This window comes from Hippopotamus amphibius, chromosome 2 (genome assembly GCF_030028045.1).
Source record: "Hippopotamus amphibius kiboko isolate mHipAmp2 chromosome 2, mHipAmp2.hap2, whole genome shotgun sequence".
NCBI lineage: Eukaryota > Metazoa > Chordata > Mammalia > Artiodactyla > Hippopotamidae > Hippopotamus > Hippopotamus amphibius.
In genome coordinates this window covers 183826630-183851874 of record NC_080187.1, presented here as the reverse complement: position 1 = coordinate 183851874, position 25245 = coordinate 183826630, and the positions used below count along the sequence as shown (strand labels likewise).

The 25245-nt window shown below is 53.7% G+C and overlaps 1 protein-coding gene across 6 annotated transcripts; it reads left to right on the top strand.

The window, feature by feature from the left end:
* The first annotated feature begins 1066 nt into the window (after positions 1-1066).
* BMF (Bcl2 modifying factor) lies at positions 1067-23797 on the top strand. Of its 6 annotated transcripts, XM_057721653.1 has the most exons (5): positions 1075-1180; positions 1586-1684; positions 3818-4114; positions 5648-5808; positions 17923-23797. In XM_057721653.1, exons 3-5 carry the CDS (start codon positions 3823-3825, stop codon positions 18022-18024), a joined length of 555 nt encoding a protein of 184 aa, XP_057577636.1. In that variant the 5' UTR covers positions 1075-1180; positions 1586-1684; positions 3818-3822; the 3' UTR covers positions 18025-23797. The 6 variants fall into 6 exon arrangements, with proteins under 6 accessions (XP_057577632.1, XP_057577636.1, XP_057577635.1 ...); XM_057721649.1 differs by having other exon boundaries at positions 1067-1180; positions 1557-4114; XM_057721652.1 differs by lacking the exon at positions 1586-1684.
* The last annotated feature ends 1448 nt before the right edge of the window (positions 23798-25245 follow it).

Here is a 25245-nt window from a genome sequence, read left to right as displayed (position 1 = left end):
TCCAGCCTGCCCTTGCTCCCTGAACAAGTTCTTCAGTTTAGTGGCTTATCCTGCTAAAGCTAGGTCTTGGCTATTTTATCTGGCTTTCCTGATTGAAAAATTGCCCCATCCTTCAAGGTCCAACTCAAAAACCACCTCCCTGAAGTCTTCCCTAGTCTTTGCATCCTGAATTTTTCTGCATTCCCAGCAGTCATCACCCCTGGCATTAATATATTTCATGCTGCTTTCCATTATTTCCCGGTCTACTTCTCCAGCAGGTTGTAAGCTCCCTGAGGGCAGGCCCCAGGTTTCTGGCACCTAGCCCAGTACCTAGTACAATGTAGGTGCTCAATAAATGTTTGTCAAATAGCCCATAGACTCCCTTGCTGGTAGTGTGCAGGTCTGCAGGACATGTTGCTTTCCTCGCAAACCCAGCACCATTTCTGGACGCGTGTCAACCGCACAAGCAGCCCTTGCACTCATCATTTCTTCTCTCCTCAGCTGGATGTTAATTTTGTTTATTTTGACTGTCCACGCCCAGCAAGAAGGGGACGCGAGGGTCCCTTTGGATGTGTTTGGTCTGAATGTTACTGGATAACAGTGTCAGGCACACGTGTTCTCAAGCCTCCTACAGCTTTAGGGCTGGAGTTTTTTTCTGACCTGCCCAGTGGCCGGGAGGATGCTTTGCCACTCGCCGCTTCCTCCTCTTCCTCTCCCTTTCTGGATGCGCCAAAATTATTCGGCCCATGCCCTTGAAAGAGAAGACAAAAGTCATTTTGGCGCCCCCTATCTCCCTCTTAATGGGCAGGACTCAAGGGCTCTCGAGTGCTTCCCAAGCCCGCGTCAGGAACCGAATCTGCGTGGGCGACGGTGCTCCAATTGCGTTTCTGGCGGAGGTCGGAATTTGGCTCGGCCCCTTGCAAGGTTTCCAAGGGAAGGTTCGTACAATCGTGACCATCCCTGGCAGCCGCCCAGCCCGGGACTTGGGGCTCCACTCGCCATTGGCCAGCCGTCGGTGTGACGCGCCGGAGGCGGGGCCTCATCAGCTGTTTGCGGGATGCCCCGAGCGGGCGTATTTTGGAAACAATACCGCGCGGTGCAGAGTGGCCTCCACCCGCGCCCGCCCGCCCGCCGCCGCCGCCGCCGCCGCCGCCGCCGCCCCTGCCCGCGCCTCCCGCCTCCTGCCTCCCGCCGCAGCCCGGTGAGCGCCCGGACGGCCGGGGGCCGGGCGGAGTTGGATCGCACCTCCTTGGGGAAGTGGGGAGAGGATCACGCTGCGCGTGGGGGCCCGGGAAGGGTTGGGCTGTGGGCGTCTGGAGTGACCGTGGATTGGGGCGCTGGTGTGGGAACGGGGTGCAAAACATCTAAGTGCGCTGCTCCACGAAGGAGCGTGGGGGTAGTAGCATTTGAGACTCCAAGGAGTTGGGTCCAGGTGGGCAGGGGAACCTGCAGTGTACTGTTGAGCAGACCTGGGCGCCCGAGAACGGCCCAGCCTGGGGATCTGATTTTGGGGTAGGGCAGGGAGTTGTGGGACGTCCTGCATCCCTGCAGAGTCTGAAGGCTCCTCTCCTGAACAGCTGGGCTTTTTCCCTCCTTCCCAATTGAGCTTGGGCGCCAAGCCCCCGAGTGCTCGTCACGCTGGACCCTGGCGCGGAGCCCTGGCACCACGACTCGGAGGCCGAGATTCTCTCCTGGAATCACCCAGGTCTGCTGTGTGTTGTATGAGTGCGTGAGTGTGTGTGTGTATGTGTGCGTTCCCAGATTTTAGCCCTCGTCGGGGTTCAGAATGTCCAGCTACTGCTTCTTCTAGGAGGAGGAGCCTGAGTTCAGCATCCCTGTTAGAATCCTTAACGGCTGGGATGGCTCCAGCAAGCTTTAGGTCCGTTTGCTAGGAGTAAAGCCTTCCCTTTTAGTGCACTTAAGAAATGCCCTCTACCTGCCAGTTTGGACACCACCTCTTCAACTCAGGGGAAGGGGAGAAGAACGTCTCTTTACTGTATCCCAATTTACACTTGACCTTGCCCGGCACCCATTTAGAGGCTCCCACCTGCAGAAGAGCCACCTGCAGTTCCTGTGGAGAGTGGGAAGGGTCCCCCCAGGCTTTCAGAGCCACACCCGCGGGCTGCACCTCCCCCACTGTCCAGTCCGGGCAAGGGTTGAACTTTGGGGCTTTGCTGGGAGGGGGTGGGGGAGGTGATAGGCTTCAAAGGAAAACCCAAGACAATGACTCCTGCTTGTGATTGGCTTCTGAGGGCCCCATCTTAGGTTGGGATTGCCAGCTTGCTGAGAGGAGGTGGAAGGGCTGGAGGGGAGCCCCTGCCAGGTGACTGGCAGGACAGCACTTCGTCCTTTCAGAGGGAACCCTTGTTTCCTGGCACTGGTAAGCTGTAGTTCTCTCACTCCCCTTTGGGAAACACTATCCAAAGAACACCATGTGTCTGTTTTGCCATCCAAGCGGGCATCTCCTCGCTGTTCAGGGAAGGGGGCAGGATAGGGATCGTCCAGAGCTCAAGGACAGGCTGGGATGGAGGGACGCAAGCGCCTCAGGGAGAGCTTGCCTTTGAGAAAGCTAAGATTTATGAATTTAACTGAGCTTCCTTTAAGTACTTTACCAACCCACAGACCATTTGGCTTGTTCTTCAAAGGCAAGACACTGGGAGACAGAATTCCCAGGGGACCTATAATTGACCCTGGCAGTGACAAACACTGTCTCTCTGTATCCTTAACCATTCAGGTGATTGCTTTTCTGGCTGCCCCAGGGACCATATGTATAGGGGGTTGGCTTGGGAGCTCAAGATGCTGGGTGGCTGCAAGCTCGGGATTCCAAGAACCGTCAGGCGGAGCAAGTGGAACTTCTTTATCCCCAGGAAACTCCTATCAACAATCTGAGGAGTTTAGGTGGCGGGTGAGGTCACAGAGAGAGGGCTGAATTTCACTTCCTTCTGTGAGGCAGGTTGTACCAATCTCAGGTTCAGCACTGGCAGGAATGGCAGGCTGTGGGGAAAGATTTGAAGTCATGGAGATGAGCGAGTAGACTGAGCTGGGGAAGTCTGGCTACTCTGCTGGATGCTGGACCTCGCCTGTAGGCTAAGCTGTGGTGGGCAGACAGCTCTCCTCTGCTGAGAGGGCAGCTGCAATGACTAACGTGGGTTTTTCTCCCCTCTCTCTCCCAGGACACACTCTTACCACATCGTTGAGCCTGTTTGTTGCGTTGAGCAAGCCCAGGGTGGAGCCTAGAGTCTCGGGCGGGGCTTAGCAGGTTTGGAGGGAACCTGGCCGGCCTAGGATAGCTGGCTTTTGTTTTTGCTGCCAAGCCTGGAGCTCAGCTCAGACTGAGATGGGAGCTTGGTGGTTACTCCTCAGGCCAGTGAGTGAGTGAGTGCGTGTGTGTGTGTGTGTGTGTGTGTGTTGTGAGCCTTGTGTGTACAGCCAGTCACAGAGCCCTCTGCCCTCCCACAGCCACTCACAGAGACTAGTCTTGTTGACATTCCGCCAGGTACCCTGTGCACTTGTAGCAGCTGAGCACACCCCGGCTGTGGCTCAGAGTCAGTAGCAGTCAAACTGCGTGATGGGGACCAGCCTGGGTTAGAAGAAGAGGCCGAGGGGAAGGTGGCGCTGAGTGGGCCCAGGGGAGAAGCATGGAGAGTCTCAGGACTGCAAGGCAGCCCACATATGGGGGCGGGTGTCAGTCTTGGCAGTGCTTTATCTCTAGGGTTGTCTGTCATCAGTGCCTGACCCCACTTCTCCATGTAAGAAGGGGGAGCAGGAAAGAAGGAAGGGGAAGAGAGTCCTTCCCGGTGGGGGCAGCCTCGCGGATGCCTGCATTGCACCCTAACAGGGGAGATGGAGCCATCCCAGTGTGTGGAGGAGCTGGAGGATGATGTGTTCCAGCCAGAGGATGGGGAGCCGGGGACCCAGCCCGGGAGCTTGCTCTCTGCTGACCTGTTTGCCCAGAACCAGCTGGACTGCCCCCTCAGCCGTCTGCAGCTCTTCCCTCTCACGCACTGCTGTGGCCCTGGGCTTCGATCCACCAGCCAGGAAGACAAGGCTACCCAGACTCTCAGTCCAGCCTCCCCGAGTCAGGGTGTCATGCTGCCTTGTGGGGTGACTGAGGAGCCCCAGCGACTCTTTTATGGTGAGTGCGCTTAGCGTCAGGACTCCTCCCTTAGAGACTGGGGGAAAAGAGGGGACTTTCCCTCCCCAAACCTGCTCTTTGCTGTTTCCTTCCCCAAATTGAGCAGCGGGGGCTGTTGAGGCCTCAGCTCTCACCTGCCACCTCTCTACTTGTTACTGCTCCTCACCTGCGCTCTTCAGGCCGCAAGCAGGGCAGGTTGCCTTGCCGTTCTTTCTGCTCTCTTGTCCCTTCCTGGAGGGATCTTTGGGTCCATGGTGTCTCCTTGGGTTGGAAGAAGGATGCCTGGGTCTCAGCTTTTACATCCTGTGGCCTGTTGTGTGGCCCAGCCTTTTGTGTCGTGATAGAGGTGCACCTTCCGGAAAGTGACTAGTGTTGCCCTGGAGAAGGCTGGGGGTTCTGTGACTTGCTGTTGACACTGAAGGGAAAAACCCAGCCTGTTCTGGGAGAGAAGGTTCCTGACGGCAGAAGGTGGCTCCCGGTTGCCACTTGGGACTTTCTGTGCTTGGAAGGGGAACTGGAGAAAGAGGTTGGGCCTGCCTGGGCTCATTGCCAGAAAAGGGGTTGTTTCCAAGGCTCAATCAGACAAGACCCCTTCATTTGTGGGCTTCAGTGGTTGTTTTTATGAGCAATATGCCCTCCTCTGGCAAAAGGACAGGGTTAGACAGTCTGTTTTCTTCATTTAGCACGAAGCTTATGGAGAGACGGGAAGGTTCAGAGGCTATCTTGCTGTGTCTGACGGAGCAGATTGAGACACTGCAGTTATTCCCAGAGGGAGCTGCCCCATAGGACAGTTCTGGCCAAGCAGTCCTGGCAGGAGACTGAGAAGATGAATGAGGCTGGCAGGCGGGGAAGAGGGAAAGAAAGGAGCAGGCGGGTGGGCGCCCCTAGCGGCGGCTCGGTGGCCAGCGCTTGGTAAGTGAGGAGCGCAGGTCTGGAGGTCTGGCCTGGGGCAGCCTCCAGAGAGGAACTTGGCTGATCTGTGAGGAATCTATTCCCCCCTATTTTTTTGTGCCACTGCCCAGAGCTGCAGGGCCTGAGAGCGGCCTTTCTCTGCTGCGCTAAAAAGTGAAGACACTTTCTGGCTTTTTCTTTCTCTGTCACTTGCTTTGCTCAACCCAGGAACTCTGGAGAGCTCCCTCCCGTGCTTTTCCAGAGAGGAGCTTCAGCCTGCCACTGCTGTGTGAATAAAATAATAAATTGTGGTCACGCGTAGCTGGGTAAATGAGGCCAGAAGGTTGGCAAGTTCACCCGCACTTATTACCTTGGCCACGGCACTGCTAGTGAGTGGAGGACCGAAGGCAAGGCTGGGGCCGTTCCCTTCTCCTCTCCCAGCAGCAGCTTTCATACTCTTGGGCCGCAGGCAGGTCAGGCTGTCCACAGTTGGCAAAGTGCTCTGCTCAAGGCAGGCAGAGTTCCTCTCCTTTCCCATACTAGGGTCTACCCTCAGCCCCAGGTCTCGACCAGGAGTGGCAGGCGTGGGGAGGATGGGGCCGTTGTGGAGCGTGCTGAGATGTGGGCCCTCTGTCTTTGCAGGCAATGCTGGCTACCGTCTCCCCCTCCCTGCCGGTTTCCCTGCAGTCTTGCCCCTCGGTGAGCAGCCCCCTGAGGGGCAGTGGCAACATCGAGCAGAGGTACAGATTGCCCGAAAACTTCAGTGCATTGCAGACCAGTTCCATCGGCTTCATATGCAGCAAGTAGGCATGGGGGGCTCGGGGAGGGGGGTGTGTCTGCTGGGGCTGGGGGGCTGCGGCCTGCCTCAGCAACTCTGTCTCTGCCAGGCCCCAGGGGTAAGGTCCCAGAGTTTTGGCCTCTGGCTATGGTGATTCTCGTGGACTGGATGGGCCCGACTGGGTGATCGCTCTTGCCCTCACCTCTGAGATCCAAGTTGTTTATCTGCCAGCTCTCAGCTCAGGCTGGAGGGAGATGCTGCGATGCCTCCTGGGGAATGGGACAGCTTTGTGCAGGCTTGATTGACAGACTGTCTCTTCTTGAGGCCAGGGGTGGGAGATGGTCCCTTAGAGACATAAGGGGAAGATTTTCAGGGTGCTGAGGAAAACTAGACTGCCGGGGGTGTCTGGCTGAGGTGCAGTGGGACATGGGTAATCAAGGCCAGGGATGGGCCCGAGTTGGGGAACGTGGTGGAACCGGTTGTAACCTGACACTCTCCAGCTGGGGAGGCCCCTCCTCATTGTCTCTGTCTGGGAACCCGGGCCTGGGATGCTGGAGTGCGTACCCCGGAGAGTCTCTCCAGACCAGCAGCCAGGCGCTCGGCCGGGTGCTTGGCCGGCAGCCTGGCACCAGCCCCGCCAGGGCGGAGCATCGCGTGTCAGTGGAGCACGCGGCACGGCCCATCAACAAAGGCGGCGGCTGGCGGCTCGTGCTGGAGGAGCCCTCCGTGCCACGGGCGGGAGGCTGCCCTGCTCTGCAGCCGCTGTCTGGCCCGGCCCCCCGGGCGCTTAACCCTTCCTCTCTGGGCTGACTTTCTGGATGGCTGCCAAGGTGGGGAGAGGAGCCTAAGGCTGGATCCCTGCTAGTACAAACCACCGCTGAAGCAAAGGCACGCCACCTGGAAATGAACAGATTCTCTTCTTCTGGGACAGGGTCCCTGGCCCAGTCAGGCGTGTGTGTGTGTGTGTGTGTGTGTGTATCTGACTGTATGTCAGGAACTCAAGAGAATAAATAATGCACCATGACTGAGCAGACCCTGAGGTCACGTAGGGAACTTCAGGTGACCAGTGGAGAGCAATTGGTAATGGAAGGTTTGACTTGAGGGCCAAACCATGGCCAGCACTAGAGGGAAGAGAAATTGACTTTGCGTTTCCTGAGAACAGGCCTTCGGGGGTTAGATATGCTGAGTGCCTCTGCCAAGGGGTTCTGAGGGCAACTTGGGGGTTGACCTGGTCCTGGTGGCTCTCCTAGTCCCTCAGGAAAGGAGGGTGGCCCTGTGCTTAGATAGTAAGGCAGCCTGGCCACCTCCTCTGCCTCTGAGCTCTAGCCCCTATTCCCTCCTGTGATTTTTCTGTGGAAACTTGGCTTAGCGTTTCCCCTTCAGTCCATGAGTGGACGTACTCTGATTCTTGATTTCTGCCTCTTGGCCTTCTTGCTGCCCATTCACTCTGCTCTCGTTGTATAGGCCTGTGGTTGGCCTGAGCTCACAGCTTCCGGTCCCAGTGCTGCAGCTGATGGAGGACACGGTGGCTGTGGGTCTCCTAGGCTTGTCTGGAGAACTATCTGGAAGGCAGTTTTCTGCATTCCCAATAGACCTGATCTCTCTTAACAGTTGTTTCCCAGAATGTTCCGCCATCCACTGGTGAGCCCCTGTAGGCTCGGGAGCAGGCTGGGGGGCCCTCGCTCGCCCAGCTGAGCCCTGGCACAGGACTAGAACTCAGCCCAGGGCCTTTTCTTCCTGACTCAGTGCTGCACAGGAGAAACAGGCCCCGATCCCAAGGTCTGACCCTGCTTTTGGTTGCTTGGCCTCATTGACCCCAGTCCAGGGCTCTCCCATTGAGGGCCTGGTGTAACTCCACACAGGGTGCTGCCCTCTCAGCCAGAGCCTCCCTGCCGGGGAGGAACAGGGGCAGAGCTGGAGGAAAGCTGAAGGAGAGTCTCCCCCACTCTGCACCCACCCACTCCTGGCTCCTGACTTCCCTGTACCCCCCACCATCCTGCCAGCTACCCACTTCTACCGTGCAGTGGCAAGAGGCTGGCCAACGAGGCCTTTCTAGCCTAGAGCTGGTTTCCCCAAGTTTTCTCTTGCGAAGAGCCAGGCTTTTCGCCCACGGGAGTCTTCCTGCTTTTATCCCCCTCCTGCCTGCTCAGCCTCCTCTCTTCCCTAGGAGCTTGTCCTGTGGGAGGGGCTGGGATGATGGCTATGGGCAGGTGAAGCGCTGGCACGCGTAGGACCTTTTAGCAGCTAGTTTTAAGAAGTGAGTCACTTCTGAACTTGAATAAGGTATAAACGAATGTCTAAATATTTCATATCCACACAGTATGGTTGTCACTCTTACACTCTTACATTCTTATCCTTCATCTTCTTTCCCGGTTCCTTCCCCTCATCTTTGCAGGCAGGGACACTGAGGCACTGGGATGGAGGTAATTTAGGGTGAAGTCTCTAGGCTGCAGGTACAAAGTCAGAAGGCCCAGGTTTGAGTGCCAGCTCTGGCACCTACTAGCCACCGGGAAGTCACTGGACCTGGCAGAGCCTGTTTCCCCTTCTGTAAATTAGACCTGATGCCACAGAATCTGATCATGAAGATTCAGTGAGAAAATACATATGAGAGTTCCAGGCACACAGTAGGTATTCTTTAATGCTAGTTTCCTTATGTCTGCCCCTCACATTTGTTCTTGTCAGTTCACAGTGCGTTTCCCACCCCACCTGTCCAGCTTGTCCCTGAGCAGAGCTGCCTCCTGTGAGCTCCCTTCTACCTGCCCTGTCCAGAGAAATTGGTGTGTGAGCTGTTCACCTGTGGGCCTTGGCCTTGTACATTTCTCCTAGGGGAATGGTGGTCAGTCTCCATCACTGTGGGCTGAGTGTAGATGACCAAGAAAGACAACCCAAGAGGCAGTAAAAAAAGGTTGAAGGGGCCTGGCCATTTCCTCTCTCTTCAGGTCTGGAATAGTGTCCCAGGGTCAGACAGTAGACGTGGGTCCCCAGGTCCTGTAGGGAATATGAGCTCCTGCCTTTTGCCCCTGATTAGGGACCTCAGTTATTCTTTTTCTGTGTGAGGGGAAGCCTTCTCCCTGGGAGATGTGGCGCCCAGGGAAGGGTGTGATGCTCGTAGTGCACAGTAGGATGGCTTTATGGCAAAGTGAGTGCATCAGCGTGACCCTAGATGCAAGATGCTCCAAATCCCCCCGGTGCTGGTTTTTGTGGGCCATAAGCCCTCCCAGTATGTTTCTCAAGGAGGTTGCTAGATGGAGGCCTAGCCTGGTTACCCAAGTGATCCGTTCAGGGTGGCTTCTCTGGGCAAGGAATTGGAGGCAGAAGATCAGTGTCAGTGACGTGCTTGCTGTCAGCGCTTTGGGTCTCCAAAGCAGCAAGAGAGTTGCAGGCAGAGGGATTGGAGGTAAAAGCCTTTCCAAACCTGGTCATACACCCCTAACTTCCTCTGGCTGGGTCAGGAGTGAAAGATTCTCCTCTTTGCTCTTCTGTGAGCTACCCAGTTGCAACAAGTGATCTCTGGTGGTCTGCTGAATGTGGCCTACCTTGACCTTGGCTCTGTGAGGGTGCCCTGGTATTTCTTGTCCGCCCAGCTTCTACAGGGAAGATAGCAGTATAGGCTGGCTTCCTCCCTGAGCTCAAGGGCTGCTCAGGCCAGAAGGTGAGTCCCAGCTTCTTTCCATTCCACCTGCCATGGTTTCCTCCAGCATGAGCCAAATAATGGACAGAAGCTGGTGTCCCCTCCCATTAGAGGAGTCTCCTGTTCCAATGGCACCATCTTGAAATCTGTGGGGTACTTCTGGGCAATGTTAAGAAGCCAAGAATCCTCAAGAATCCTGGGGGGGGGGGTGGTTAGGGGCGGTAAGGTGGCCACTGTAGACTGTCGAATGAGTAAAGCTATAGGAGGATTGGACTTCTTCGTGTTGGAAACGGCTTTCTCACTTGGGCTAGGAGTGGCTCCATTCAGAACAGTCAGATTTGGAAATTCCCTGAATAGTAATTAGACTTTCTGGAAAATGACTTCTGAGAAAAATTTCAGCCAACCAGTTGAAACCTTCTTTAGTTGCAAGATCACAGACGGGATCCTGGGCTTAGAGGCAAATTCGAGTTCAAATCCCCACTCTGACACTTGTGAGTTCTGTGTTCACAGGCAAAGCATTTGACTTCTCCAAGCCTCGATTTCTCATACTCACCTTGTAGAGCTGATGTGAAAGCCCTTTAGAAGTTGTAATATGTATACCTATTAAGGCGTGGACAGTTTAACACTTTCGGAAATGGGTTAAAAGATGATTTTAGGATTTTGTTCTTGGGGAGCTCTTTTGGAAGTTATACCCAAGGTGGTGTTTGCATGGTTTATTAGCTAGTGGCTTCTCTGCTAGCAGCCTGGATGCTTTGTTCAGGGAGCCCCTAACTCCTTCCTGACCCTTTGGGATGCTCCCCTTGTTGGTGAGTGGTTTTATGGAGCTCAGACTATGGCTAATACAGTTGTTCAGGCTCTAGATGGGACAGCCCTGGGAAGGAGCCCCGGAGATTCTCCCTAGAGTGGGAAGGGTCCCCACAGAGCCAGCCTCTGTCCCAGGAGTGGGAGGTCCCCCTCGGACAGTGCCTGGGGAGGAATCAGGCCGGGGGAGGGGCTGCGGAGCGCGCTGTGCGTGAGAGCCAGGGCCGGGGCCTGGGGGCCCTGTGTTTGCTCTGTGGCTGGCTCTGTTTATATCGCTCGCTATATTTAGCTTCTGAGTCATCAGCGTGGCTGACTACAGCCGAGTTCCCCACACAACTCTGCACCTGACTACTCTCTCTTCCAGGAGAAGGGCCTTGTAGTTCCGGACAATTCATTCCCTCCCCACCAAGGCAAGCCATGGGGATGGGGTTGGCTTTGTTGTTGTTGTGTTTTTTTTTCCGGGGGTGGGTGATGGGAGGGAGGGTGTTTGGGGGAGGCACTAGAAAAGAAGGATAAAGAAAAACAGCTGGTTTGCCTTTTGATCTGTGTCTGGCAACCAAGAGGGCATGTTCCATGACCAGTTCAAGAACAGCCAGTGTGCGGGGTGAGGAGGAGGGTCCAGCCTGCCATGCTCAGCTTGCTTGTCTTGTCCAGGGACTGGCCCCGGGCGGGGCAAGAACAGCCAGCTGCAACGGCCCCAGGTTGGGAGTTAGAGCCTTTGGCGCAGGGGTTGGGGGGGGGGGGGGAAGGGGGGGCTTCTCCACTGCCTTGTAAAGACCTTCAACAGATATGTGCCTTCCCCAGTCCCCTCTCTCCCTCACTTTTTTTTTTTTTTTTCAGTTGGGCACTGACTCTGTCTCCCTCACTTTTGACCAGAGCACACACACCCCGCTTCCTCTCTGAGTTCTTAAGAAGTTGCCCAATAGTTTGATGGAGCTGTTCTCAGACTGGGGGAGACAGAGCCATCCCTGGGAGAAGCTGGGTAAGGGCCTCCGTCCTTCCTACCTCCAGGCGCCGGAGGTGCAGCACACGGCTCTGGGGATGTGGGTGGCAAGCACAGCCCTATCCCCCACCCCCAGTGGCTGAGGCCAGTGGCCTCCACTTATAGAGGAAGCCCTCCTGTCTTCAACAGAGCCAGCCCCAGGCTGCCCTTTCTTCCTGGGAGAAGTGATTGGTGTTGCCATGGTGGTGGCTGGTGGCTTCAACGGAGCTGAACTCCTCAACAGGAGTGAGCGCTGCTGGCTGGGCGGAGGAAGCTCTTGGCAAGGAGGATTTTTTTCCTTTTCCGTTTGGCCACGTTGCTCAGTCCTCAGGTGTCTAGGTCAAAAGCAATCTGGGACAGTGGGCCCAAGGGGCTGCCCCATGGGTCTCCGAATCCTTTGCCCAGCTTGGCAGCCTGGAATACTGAGCCCAGCTGCCTCTGGCTGCCACGGCCCATCTCAGAGTGAAAAGTCAGGGATTGCCCCAGGACTTCGTGAGTCTGCCTAGAAGATAGTGCTCCTGGGGGGCAGAGGGCCGGGGGTGGGGTGGGGGGCAGTGCCCTGAGCTGAGGGTATAGAGGGAATTGCTCAGCAGACTGGAGTTGGGCCCAGGTTGCCTTTGTCCGTACCAGGGATGCGGGAGATGCTCAGGGCAGCCACCGGCTCAATGCTTTATGTATACTTTTCTCATTTAATCACCACAGCAACCTTGTACTACGAGACCCCATTATCCCCATTTGATCGGAAGCCGCGGCTTGGGGAAGTGGGATAACATGCCCATGTTACACTGTAAGTAGCTGAGCTGGGAGCCATGCAGGTCTGATGGATCCTAAAACCATGGTCTTCCCATCACCCCCTCCTGCTCCTCAGCAAGCACAGCCCAGAAGGTGAGAATCTGATGGAGCTCCCACGTACTGCCCCACCCCAGCTCTGCCTCCTGTAAAACTGAGTTCTGTGTTCTTGCTTTTCTCCCCTTCAGGTTGTAAAAGAATTGAGGACAAGGCTTACAGCTTGCTCATCTTTGTGTGCTTCATAACTCTTAGCTCAGTTGGGTACCTGATAAAAGTTTGCTGAATCAAACAAACATTTTCCAAACTTCTTTTATGTGGAATTTTCCTGAAGTCTTCCATAGCTCTGTATTCCTGTTCTCAACAGCAAGGCTTTGTCCTTCAGCCTCACCGTGGCAGGTTTAGAGTTGATGGGGGAAAGGGAAGAGGTGAGACAGGAAAACTGTACTTTGTAGAGAGTATCTCCCTGTAAAGCAGGGTAGATACAACTCTGCACTTTAAAGAAACTGAGCATGGTTTCGGAAAATGATCTGAAGCTATCATTTCAGACCAGTTTTGGCTTTATTTCTGTTTGATCTTCAGTTAGCTCTGCCTCTGAAAGGTTTATTTTTTTCTGGTCCACAGCATCCTTACTAAATAGTTAATAACCTGGAAACAGTTTCTTTAAACATACTAGGGGAGCACTTAGATAGCAATTCTCAGTTAATATCATTTTCATAATGTGAACATGCACACTGTAATATTTTAGTGAAAGAACATAGCTCTGGAGTCAGAAGTCCGGGGTCTGGATCACCCCCTTCCAACTAACTTGCTTGGGGTAACTTTTCTGAGGCTTTGCTTCCCCATCTATAAAATGGGATTGAAAATAATACCTGCCCTTCCTATGTCCCAGATCTTTGTGAGGAGCAAAAGAGATAACAGCATAGTGTTCTAAGTATGAGACGTTATAAATTGCTATCTGTTTGGTACATTTGCATTTTGTGTGCTAGGTTCTTTTAAATCAGGGCTACAGTGTAGCTTTGCTCCTTCCTCGAATTCTTTGGGGTGAATTAGCTGTTGCTGGAGCATCTGGTACACTGGTGACACACAAAGTCCCCAGAGGGTGTGAATTGGATCCGAAGAGGGAGAGACAGAGGGAGATTCTTATCTGGGGAGGGCAGGGAACACTCTTTGTGCTTAAGGCAGAGGCCATGTGGGATGAAAGAGAGTTTGATTTGTGTAACCCAACCTTGTCAGACACCACAGCCAGCTCTTTAAAAAAAAAAAAAAAAAAGCCTTTTACTAGTTGGGCCTCTTTCTAGGCAAGAGGCTGATCCTATCACATCAAGTACATCTTTAGACCTGGCCAGACATCAGTTGTTCCTGGCTTCAGACAAGTGGGTTATCTTGCAGGGCTGACTTTTCTCTAGTCAGTGCAGCATGCTTGTTGAATACCTACTCTGTGCCCTGCACGTTCCCTGTTATCCAGGACGAATGACCGGGTGTTCAGTTGCACTGCCTTGCACACAGTGGGGGTGACTCACACCGTCGTCAACTGACTGCCTTCATCCCCTGACCACAGAAAGAAAGCGGGACTGGAGGAATAACCCTCAGTCTCTCATGCCTGGTTGTGCTCTCTTAACTGAAGAGAATATTTTTTATCTACAATGTGAGGACCCCTTCCCTTGAGGTGTTCACCTCTGTTTATTCCTTGCATGTCTTGGTCCTACCCTCTCCACTCTGAATTTGAGAGCTCTGGTGTAAGCTTGAATTCCCATCAGCTTCCCATCTCCTACCCCTGAGGGTACCCTGGCTGTGCATTCCGGGAACCCCCATTATTTGCAGGCTCCCAAACTTTGAGAGGTCCCAAGCCAGCCTGTGGGAGCTGAGCCTTGTGCCAGGGGTTGGCACTCACTGATCTCAGACTGTGCACCACTGGGTGCTGTGCCAGGTGCCTGAGAGTCAGAGGCCAATCGTCCTCTTTCCTGGTTCCCCCTTCCTTCTCCCCCACACCCTCTCCTGGAAGGATCCACGTGCTCTGGTGTTTTGGTGTCTTTGTGTACCTCATCCTGTTCGGTGAATGTTGATTTCCTTCCTTTTTACTGCTTCTCTCCCTGGCCTCCCTTCAAGTCCTTATTCTTTCCCTTCTAGTCAGGCCCTTTTGTTTAATTTTTCAAAAAATATTTTATTTATTGTTGTTCCTCAAAAATCAAGGCGTTCTTTGATTCTCTTATGTGGCAACTCGGTTTCCTTTCAAAAAAGGGCTTTCTGGGGGGGCTTCCTAGGTGGCGCAGTGGTTAAGAATCCGCCTGCCAATGCAGAGGTCACTGGTTCGATCCCAGCTCCAGGAAGATCCCACATGCCGCGGAGCAACTAAGCAAGCCCGTGTGCCAAAAAAAAAAAAAAAAAAAAAGGCTTTCTGGGGGCTGCCCTGTGGCAGGAGAAGGCTGAGTGGGGTACGTGTGGCATTGCTCATGCCCACATAAAGGGTCGCTGGGGCAGTAGATCGGTTCCCAGGCCCTGTTCTTGCTGGTCTCACGGCTGCCCAGGCAGCCAGCTTGACCCTGTACTAGGCATCCTGCTCTCCAGGCCCACCTGGACCCTCTGCCAGGCTAACTGGATTCATCGGTTGGAGCTCTGAGTTATAATCCTGAAGGTAATTGTGGATGACAAACTCTGAATCACCAAACCTTAGGGTCGGAAAACACCTCAGTGGTTTCCAAATGCCTGTCTCCTGGCTGCCTTAGAAGCACCTGGGCAGGATTTACCTCCGGCTTGGCCAAGTCATTACTCTGGTGGGAAGAGATTGAAAGAGACTAAAGAAAATACCAAATCATGAAACATTTTCTTCCAGGCTATAGGATCATGAGTGATGTTATTTTCTCCTCTCTAATTTCTTGTATTTTTCAATTTTTCTACAGCTAGCATGTACTTTTATGACTAAAATAGACAATAAATGTTACTTCTGATTTAAAAAATGTCACTCAGAGAGCATGTTCAATATACAAATTCATGGGCCCCTTCCCTGAAGAGTCTGCCCCAGCTGGTCTGGGTGGGACCCAGGGACTCTGAATGTACAATACAGAGATTCTGTGATACAGCTGGCTGTGGGAACCACTGATCTAATAGCACACTGCACTTCACCTGTAAGGAGAGTGAGGCCTCAGACAGGCTGGTGGGAGACCCCAGCCTACCAGGTCCTCAAATCCCTGGCCCGGGGAGCCATCCACTGCCCAGAGTGCCTTCCTTACTCATTCAGGAGCCCTGAGGCCTGTCCCAGGCAGAGGCACAGAACCTAGGTCCTTCCTGAGGCTGGGCCCGTGTGCACCTAGGCCTATCTGTGTCTCCCAGGAAGACCTCAGCCTTCCAGTCTGACAGCACTGTCTCACCCACAGCTGTTTCTGGGTTCCCCAACACCCCCAGTGACTGGAGTGAGGACACTTCCTCACCTCATCCCCAGAGACCTCAGGGCCCAGGAAGTTACCCAGATAGCAGGCGGCCTCCATGCGGGGAATGTGGGGAGAAACGGAAGTGTGCAGAGATGAGATTGGTCCAGGCCCCAAATCGTAGAGTTGTGATCTTCCTTCCTTGGCCCTTGAGCTGTTTTGAGATGATTTAGAGAAGAGGAGGACAGAGGGTCTGCTTTGGTATAAAGAGAGGTATGTGGTGGCACTCAGAGCATAGTGGTGATGCGTAAGGACGTTGCTCTAGGGCCAGGGGCTCTGGGTTTAGCCCAGTCCCTGCCATAGCTTGGCCAAGTTACCTAACTCTTTGAATGGTCTCATCTGTAAAATGAGCATGAGAATATATCCTGTGTCATAGGGTTGTTGAGAGGACCAGGGGAGTTTAATGTGTGTAGACCCGTCCTTCGCATACTCTAATATGTCTAGTGGATCTCGTTAAAAATGTGCATTCTGCTTCAGTAGGTCTGCGTTTCTAAGAAGCTCCCAGCTGATGCTGACGCTTCTGGTCCGTGGACCGCACTTTGAGAAGCAAGGATGTAAAACACAGAACCCGACACGCTCAACTTACAGTTACCGTTAGGATCATGGTTGTTATTGTTTCTCGGCCTTTTTAAACAGGCACCGGAGGAGCCTCAGAATTCCAGCAGACTGGCCTCCCCAGAGACCAGTCTTTCCCTGGATTTTCCTCCTATTCCACCCCGTGACCTTTGCACCTGTCCTGGGTAGCAGCTGGGGAGGGGAAGCAGGAGGAGAGGGTGCTCTGCCCAGCTGCTGCAGGCAGGCCTGAGTCTTCAGGTTTGCAGCTGAGTCCATTTTCACGCTGCTTTACTCTAACCAGATTTTGTTAAGCTGGGTGTGTTTCCTCTTTTTACTTGTCTTTGTTTACAAAACACGAGGAAGCCATCAGTCTCCCCAGTCGCAGTCTGCCAGGCCTCCTGTGTGGCACACCCTGATTTCCCTTCTCCTCCCGGCAGGAACTGTGTCTCCAACTTTCTGGCTTGTTTTCCAGTCTCCCCTTCTGCAGGGAAAAGACAAATGCTATTGCTACAGGTGTATGGGGGGAGGGGCAATACATGACAAGGCCCTGAGGTCAGCCTCAGTTGACGTCTCACCGCTCTTCTCTTCGTGGCCTCAGGCAGGGTGACAGGGAAACCAACGGCCTGCACAGTTGCCGGGGACAGGTCGGAGAGGCCAGGGCCAGACGTCCTGTGAAGCTCTGGGAATCCAGGAGCCCCGGGCTCACTTTCCAGCTCTGCCACTGACTTACTCTAGCCTCTTCTCCTCTGGCTGGGAGTTGCCTGGAGGGGCCTGGGGCTGCAGTTAAAGACAGCAGGGGCTGCAGCTCCCCTACACACACACACACACACAGACACGCACCCACACACACACTTCACATAAACGTGCTTGCTGCCTGGGCCACTGCGACGATCCAAGTCCAGCCTCTCTGCTGACTCCGTTTTTGCACACTAGGTTTTTATTCCCCTGTCCACTGAGAACCCTGTGGAGAGGGTCCCAGCCTCGTCCTCCTGCCCTGGCAGATAAAGAGAGAACAAAGACCGCCTCTTGCAGCACCCCTTGGTCTCCTCCGGACCTCTGCTGGCCCCTGGGAAATGGTACCTGTGTAGGCGGGGCACCAGCCACAATCCCGTGAGCCACTGACCCCTGACCTTTGCCCCCAGCTTCCCTGCCTGACAGTAGGACCTGGGATAACCTCCAGAGAGCAGTGTGCATTCTTTGTTTTTGTTTTGTTTTCAAGTATGTTCTTGCTTAACGTTTAATTGGCTGCAGTCAGTAGGAAAGCGCTCCAAGAGGGGTTATTTATGGCTTACTGTCAAGAGCAGCTATAAAAAGGGCAGCGCGGAGCTGGAGATGCTGGGAAGAGAGAGAGGGCGGGTGCACAAGTGTGTGTGTGCGTGCGTGTGTCTGTGTGTGTGCGTGTTTGCACTGGATGAAATCAGATTTTTGCTGCCTCAGCAGTGTGGTTTAAATGGAAGATTAACCCTTTGACCTTCACAGTGTCAAATCACTTGCAGATGGAGGCTCCCCCCCTTTTCCCCCTTGTTCTCTGTGTTACTCTGGAGTTGGGGGAGAGAGGGGGGCACTTCTCTTTCTTTCTGAAGAAAGTTTGTTGTTCATGCAGCTGAGGTTTGAGGGGCTCAGGAGCCAATCTGATTAAAAGCAGCACTTGGCTAAACTCTGGAAAATCCTGCAAGCAGGGGAAAAAGTTTAATCCTCTTGTGCACAGTGCATAAAGAGGCTGGTCTTTTCTTTTTAACGTTCGCACCGCACTGCACTTGTATTTGGAGAACTCAACTATCTCCCCCTCATCACCACGTCTCTCATCCCTCCCCCATCTCCCCGCAGTTTGCTGCCCTGATGGGATTAAAGTGCCGCCCTGAGACGTGCGTATCTGAACTTTGACTGGGAATGATAAGGAGTCGTGTAAGGCTGCATTTAGGAGTTATGTTGTTGTTTTGTTTTGTTTTTCCCTTTTAGCATCAGCAGAATCGAAATCGAGTGTGGTGGCAGATCCTCCTCTTTCTACACAACCTCGCTTTGAATGGAGATGAGAACAGGAATGGGGCAGGTCCCAGGTGAGGCTGGGCTGCCCTCTTCACACGGGGCACCACGGAAGGACATCGGCGAGGACTGACACTGTGTCTTGTGAAGTTGTTGTTTTGTGTTTTTATTTTAAAAATTTCTCTCTGTGTACATAAGACATACCCAAGCGGGACCTCTTTCCCCGTTCAGGGCCTCGACGAGGAATGGGGGCCTTTGTCAAACACTGTCGAAGTAGAGGCTGGTGTGTCTGTGATGTGGGACCTCCCAAAGGCTTGGACGGGTAGATCCTTCAGTCATCAGTGGTTGAAGACGACCGTGTAGTGTGATGTGCTCCGGCGAGTGGACTCTGGTTTTCCCACAGGGACTTGTTTAAGAAATAGGAGACTGGATTCGAGCTCCTGGTTCCACCAAACCTGTCAGCCTTCCACCGTGGATGGGACCCAGATCCTATGGGTCACACTGCTTTAACCCCCCAGGGCCTCAGCCAGGGGCTTTCCAGCTGCGCGTGGCAACTTCACGAGGCCAGTCAGCCAGCTCCATGTCTGGGTTCTCCTTGCGCCCAGCCGTTGTCTGCCCCAAGGGCTCAGGGATTCTTGCCCAGCCCCTGTCATCTCCAGCAGACCTCAGGGAGGGTTGGGCTTCTCCACGGACCCCTCAAATGTGCCGCAAAAATGAACCAAACGTCTGGGTAGGCCTCATGTCTGACCGGGTCCTGCTTGGGAGGCCCAGGGTTGGTCCTGAGGTGCAGAACCACTGCCCCCTCTGGCTCCCTGGGACTGGCTGGGTGTCAACCAGGGGTGAGCCAGCTAGCTCGTCGCCGTGCTGCAGCCAACAGCTCTTCTTTCGACAGCAGACTGTGTCCCACTCACGGTAGCAGCACGCTAGGGCCAGAAGGGCCAAGAAGGCGGTGGCTTGGCGAAAGGAGACGGCCGTCCCACCTACAAGAGCCAGCCTAGAGGAACCCAGACCTCTTGGTTTCCTTGGAAACCGCATACCTCCTCCCTTTTATCCCCATTCCTCTCCCACACCTAGTGGGATACAGGAAGAAGCCAGCACAGTGGCTTTGTCAGCTGAAATGTGTCTTTTAGAGTAACAGACAGTGATTCGAGTGCGGAATCGTCAAAGCTGGGTACACGTTTCCTGTCTTCCTTCAGCTTCCAGCCAGGCCACACAGGTGTGCCCTGAAACTCGGCAGGATCCCAGCTGCCGCTGAACTCCTTCCCTCTCCCTGCTGTGGCACTAGTGGAGAGAATTTAAAGCAGCCTGTCTGGCAGCTCTGAGAGCAGACATGGGGGATCTGAAAAGACACAGGGAATCTGTTAACCAGACACCTAGAAATTAAATTATCGTTTTTGCATATGTGAGAAAAGTTAACCTTGGTGCTAACGGTGAAGCAAGGCCCAAAGAAAAGATGGCTTCCTTGGGCAGAGCAGACCCCAGGGCTACCCAAGGAAATTGGAGGAGTCCACAGTAGACTCTCAGATCTGAACAAGCCCAGGCTTCTCTGATTCTACAGAGAGGAGGTCTTCGTTGCTGTTGAAGGACACATTGATCTTCTGGATGTACGGTCAGGCAGGTTATTCACTGCCCAAGGGCACCTGCAGAGGAAAGTGATGGAAGTTATAATCTAGCCCGTGCTCTGCTCACTAAGCTGTATGCCTTAGTGTAGGGCTGTGTCTGCTTACAGGAAGAGGTGCCTTTCCTAATTTGCACAAAGGTGCCCTATGGGCTCACAGTGGCTCAGAGAGGGACTTCAAACTGCGCGCAAGGCTTGGTTTTGTTCTGCTTGGATGTTCTTGGAGGTATTACCTATGCTTGGCCAGAATTATATTCTCAGGGTGTGTACCATGGTTTGTCTGCTAAGAAGATAGGTTCCTGCTTACAAGAAGGAACCCAGGGAACAGGCATGAAGACCGGTGCTGAGACAAGCTGACCATTGTGAAATCCAGCCTTCCCTGTGTGTCTCCACACCATTTTTTGATGTGCATAGGACAGGTGTTGTTTTTCCCTCTCTGGCACCAAGGCTGTGACGGGCGAGCTGCTGGTATATGCTTGAGTGGCACACACAAGAAAACCAGGATTATTTCTACCAGCCACTTTTACCTCCTCTTAGCAGACTTTCCACGTGAGCCGAGTGAGAGCAAATAAATGGTCCAGGCCTTGGTGCCGAGGCAAAGCCATCATCTTTAGAGACCTTGATGGGCCTGGGCAAGATGTCCTGTGGCCTATCCTAAGAACTGAGCCCAGTGTTTGAGACACTCAGCTGAACATCGTGCCTGGGGCTGGGTGGAGGGTCGTCTGACTGCACTGTCTCCATCGTCTGTGAAGCCAGGAACTAACTCACTATCCTGAGCAAACCAGGGCAAAATGTAAAACGCTCCTCCTTCTTCTCCCCACCTCCCGGGGCCCGGCCCCCCCGCCCCCAACCCAGGAGGTAGAATAGCCCCAGGAGGGAGAGAGGTTCCTCCTGGCTGGCTGTTTTTAATTGGCTTAGTGATCTAGACTGGCCCCTTCCCCCTCTGCCGGGTGAGTGGGTCTGAACATTCCTCAAGTCCAACCTCAGGAGACACGTCCCTCCCCCCTGGGCTCCCTCTTCCCATCCCCCACCCCCAGGAGCTTGGCTGTCTCTCGTTAGGGGGTGGAGAATCAGATTTAGAGGGAGGGAGAGTCTGACCTGGCTCCTGACCTGTAACCAACAGAGGACTTGTGGAGCTTTTGTGGTTTTGCTGAGGGTGGGGGGGCGTGGGGGGTGGGAGAGGAACTGGAAAGCTCCCTCCCTGGTAGGAATGCCCTGGAGGAAGGGAAGCCTGATATTCAGGGTCAAAACAGCCCTTCTAATTCAGGACCCCAGAGTAGGGGTTTCTGGAAGCCGGTAGACAGAACTGGGGACGGAACCCCCTCAGGCCAGCTGTCTGACTCCCCCAGAGAGTTGGAGGACTCAGCCGGGCCTCGCTGCCTCTGCCTGCTTCAAAGTCTGGGCTGCTGGAGAGCTGCCCCCGTGGCCTTTTCTTGCTCAGTCCAAGGCAGGAAAAGATCACCTCCCAGTGCCCTCCACGAGCCCCTGGGGGAGGGGGTCTGTGTCGGGAGTGTATGTGGCAGGCACGTTCTGAGCGCTCAGAGAGGCCTGGCTGACTTGTCTCTCTGTCCCCAAGGATGGGGCATGGCAGGGGGAGGGGGTGGTTTGGGATGGTCCAGCCATTCTGAACACTGGGGGCTGGGGAGCCACCGTGACTGTGCTGGTCAGCAAGGAGCACGTGGAGAGCTTGCGAGCTTGTCTCGTTGGAGGGACCTGATGCAGTGGGCTAGGGCCCGTGAAGGACAGCAGAAGCAGGCACTTCAGCTCGGTGGGGCTTCTGCAGATCAGTGCTGTAGCTCAGGCTGGATGAAGCTGTGGAGTCCCTCTGTGCGTAGGTGGAGACACCTTGGTGAGAGACCACCCTGGCCGGACGTCTTAACCCATCCGCCTGTGAAGCCTCCTGGGGACCCTGTGGGCCGTGGGTGCCTCAGGGCTGGTGGGGACGTTGAGCCTCGAGGGAACAGCGGAGAAAGCCGCTCTCTTTCATAGCCGTGCCGGCCTCTTGGGCTGAAGGTGCTCGGAGCCCTGCAGGCTTCCGGTGCGCACTGCCCCTCTCTCTGCACAGGAGACCGGCACCTCTCCCTGCTCTGTGAGCACTGTGCAGCGGGCTGCCCCATGCCTGGGTCCACAGGGCCTGTCGGGGGAGACCCAGTGAGCATGTAGCAGTTTGTCCATCCCGGCTTAGCTGTCCTCGGTTCTAGGCACTCCGCCTCTGGGAGAGAAATAAGAAGAGAGAGGGAGGGGATGGGGACTCATTGTTTTTAAACGTGTACAGAATATTTGGTTTTGTGTTCTTCACATGCATGTATGTGTGTGTATCTTTTCCCCCATCAACTGGTACCGTTTTTAATAAAACCATTTAAGGCAAAGCTGGTCTTTTTCAAGGTGTAGTAAAAGGGCAAGGAGATCCGTTAGTGGATTAGACTCTCAACTTGCTTCTCAGTTGCCCTCCTGAGTTACCTCCCAGGACCCCTGGCTTCTGTCAGGACGTCCTTTCCCCTCTTGAGGAGGTGAAGAACCATTCTGACCACACAGTAAGCAGCACAGTAGAGGCCCCATGAGATGGAGAAACATGGGCTTTGGATCCAGACCTGGATTTGGATCTGGTTCTGATCACCACCAGCTGAATGACCATAGGCAAGTTGTGTAACCTCTCTGAGCCTTCAGTTCTTCCATGTGTAAATTACAGCTGTGCCTGCCTTAGAGGATGAAGGAGAGTGTGTACAGAGGATCTGCCTGGGGCCGGCCCTCAGCAACCGTAGCCTCAGTGACCAAAAGTGCCCTGGTGGCCCCTCCGCACAACCCCCCCACCCCTGTCAAGCTGGGCTTCTCTTTCCTTTTATCAAAGCAGCATCTCACGGGAGCGTCGGGGGCGGGGGTTGGGGGCGGGTAGGCTAGTTGTCGGGGGACTTCCTGGCTTATCTTTCTTTGCGGATGAACAATGTGTCTGACTCAAAGGGGTAAAGTGCTTGACAGAGCTCTAAAAATCCTTGGGAAAAACCACTTCTTGTCCTATCAGCAGTAGGATGTGAACTGAAGGGCCAACCAACTGTGCCTGTGCTGGGCCCCCAAGACTTAGGAAGCTGTCAGCTCTCTGAGGATCAGCCTTGGACTCTGGTTCCTAGCCTTGTAGAGAATGGGAGCTTGAGGAGATGTCAGTTGTCTTGTCTAACCTCTTCATTTTATGGATGAAAAAACGGAGGCATGGAAAAGGGATACCATTTTCTCCTTGGGCTTTTTAAATAGCTGAGTCAGTCAGAGGGGGGTTTACCCCATCCATCTTGGTTTCCATTTGGAAATTGCAGTGCTCTTGCCCAGGTCTGCAGGGAAGCCAAAACTTGTCTATTTTTAATGCCAAATGACTGCCTCTTCTCCTGTAAAACATGGCACTTCTAACCACTCTATATTTGGACAGAGAGGTTTATTTTTACTGGAGTGTGGTAGAAGTGGGGCTTGGTGCCGTGTCCGGATGTTATTCTACATTTCATGTGCGGGGTTGTAGTTGAGCCCGTAAAGCAGCTCCTCTGAGGTTTGCAGGGAATTAGGTGATTGTGACAGTAACGACTTTCTTTCAAGTCCTCTGCGCCTACTTTGGGTGAGGCTGCACTCAGTTGCCCAGCTAGAAACCTGAGAGCTCATCCTTGTCCCCACTGGACCCTCCCTTCTCTCTCTGATCCCTCCAGAGGAAGTCCAGTGAGAAGTTAAAGGCACAACTGCCCAAGTTTGAACCCAGGCCCTGCTGTTTGCCAGCTGAGCGACATTGGGCAGGTCACAGAGTCTCTCTGTGACTCAGTTTCCTCATATGTAAAATGAGATGATAATAGTACCCACCTTATATGGCTGTTGTAAGCGTTAAATGTGTGAATATGTGTAAGGAGCTTAGAATAGTGTTTGTTACATGTTAATTTTCAAATAAATGTTAGCTGTTAATATTGCTAATAATATTACTTTTATTATTATTATTTGTAAGCAGCTGATCAGTAAGCTGTGACCATTCTTATCTGGAAATAGCCCTTGTACCTATCTTCTATCTCTGCTACATTGTTTCAATGTAACTCTTTTTCCCTGGACAACTGCAGAGCCCCTAACCTGGTCTTTGCCAGCCTTGTCCCACCCACAGGGCCTTCTCTGCTGCCAGAGGACCTTTCTAAAAGACAGACTCCATCCCATCCCTCCCCACTGGAAAACTTGCCCTACTGGATCCAGTCCACATTCCTTAGCCTGCCTCTCCAGCTGCCCCCTTGTATGAGTATTCTGTATGTGCTTTTTTTAAAAAAAAATTAATTAATTTATTTATTGGCTGTGTTGGATCTTTGTTGCTGCAGGCTTTCTCTAGTTGAAAGAGAAAGCAGGCTTTCTCTAGTTGCGCCTAGCAGGGGCTACTCTTCATTGTGGTGCGCGGGCTTCTCATTGCCATGGCTTCTCTTACTGCAGAGCATGGGCTCCAGGCACATGGGCTTCAGTAGTTGTGGCACACGGGCTCAAGAGTTGTGGCTCACGGGCTCTAGAGCGCAGGCTCAATACTTGTGGCGCACGAGCTTAGTTGCTCCTCAGCATGTGGGATCGTCCTGGAGCCGGGATCGAACCCGTATCCCCTGCATTGGCAGGTGGATTCTTAACCGCTGCACCACCTAGGAAGTCCCTGTATGTGTATTCTTATATTTGTATTCTGCATAACAAATCATCCCCAAATGTAGCAGCTTAAAACCACCAACATTTATTATCTCACCATTTCTGTGGGTCAGGAATTCAGAAGTGGCAGCCCAAGGTGGCAGCAGGTTGAGAGGCTAGTATTAAGGTGGAGATTCCTGGAGTGCCCGTTCAATGCACACTCAGCTCAACGAGAAGGGGTGTGGGGTGAGGATGCAGCGGCGGGGGGAGGAGTGAGAGAGAGAGACGTGCATATAGTGCTGTAGTGCGGCAGACAGGTCTCCGGCTCTGCGCTCAGTGAACATGTGGTGCCTGGAGTGAGGGTGACACGGCAACATGCACGACAGCTCTTTCCTGGCCTCTTATCACGCCAGCATCTCATCCCTCAAAGATATGTTTTTCTAGGCCAGCGTGGCCTTAAATGTCAGTGGTTTCCTTGGCCGTTCAACTGAGGCAAGAGAACTCTCTTCCAACCTAAAGGAAAGCTGGCTGTCTGGGGTTTCCTGAGACGTGACCTTGTTGTACTTCATGGGTGTCTGACAGGATTTTCAAGGGCAGTTTTCACTGCCTGTGATTTTGGCCTTACAGAAAGTCCTAGAACGAGTTTTTGTGGAAAATGAGACTCCCCGGGACCCTGAAACCAGCCCTTCTGCCCTTAATCCTGTGCTTCCCCTGGAGAAGTTTTTGCCCTCCTAAGTGTGAAGGCTCTGAGTGGAATTAGAATTGGAATTGCCCCGAAGGGAGGGTGAGAGTAAGTGGTGTAAGTGGTATCCTGTCTGGCTGCGGCTTTGCTGCCATTCAAAGGGGCCCTGGCTCCATGCTACCTGCAGGCAGATCTGTCACTAGCGTGTGAACTGATGCCGAGCCCTACCTGTGAAACAAACAAGGTCCATTGAACCAGTTGACGGCCCTAGAGGAGCCCCTTACCAGGAGCCCGTCACCATGATGCCACTGTAAGTCCACGCACAGATTTGAAAGAAACACGTGATCCCTGCGCTCAATATTAGGTCCTAAAAGAAAGCCAGTTGCTA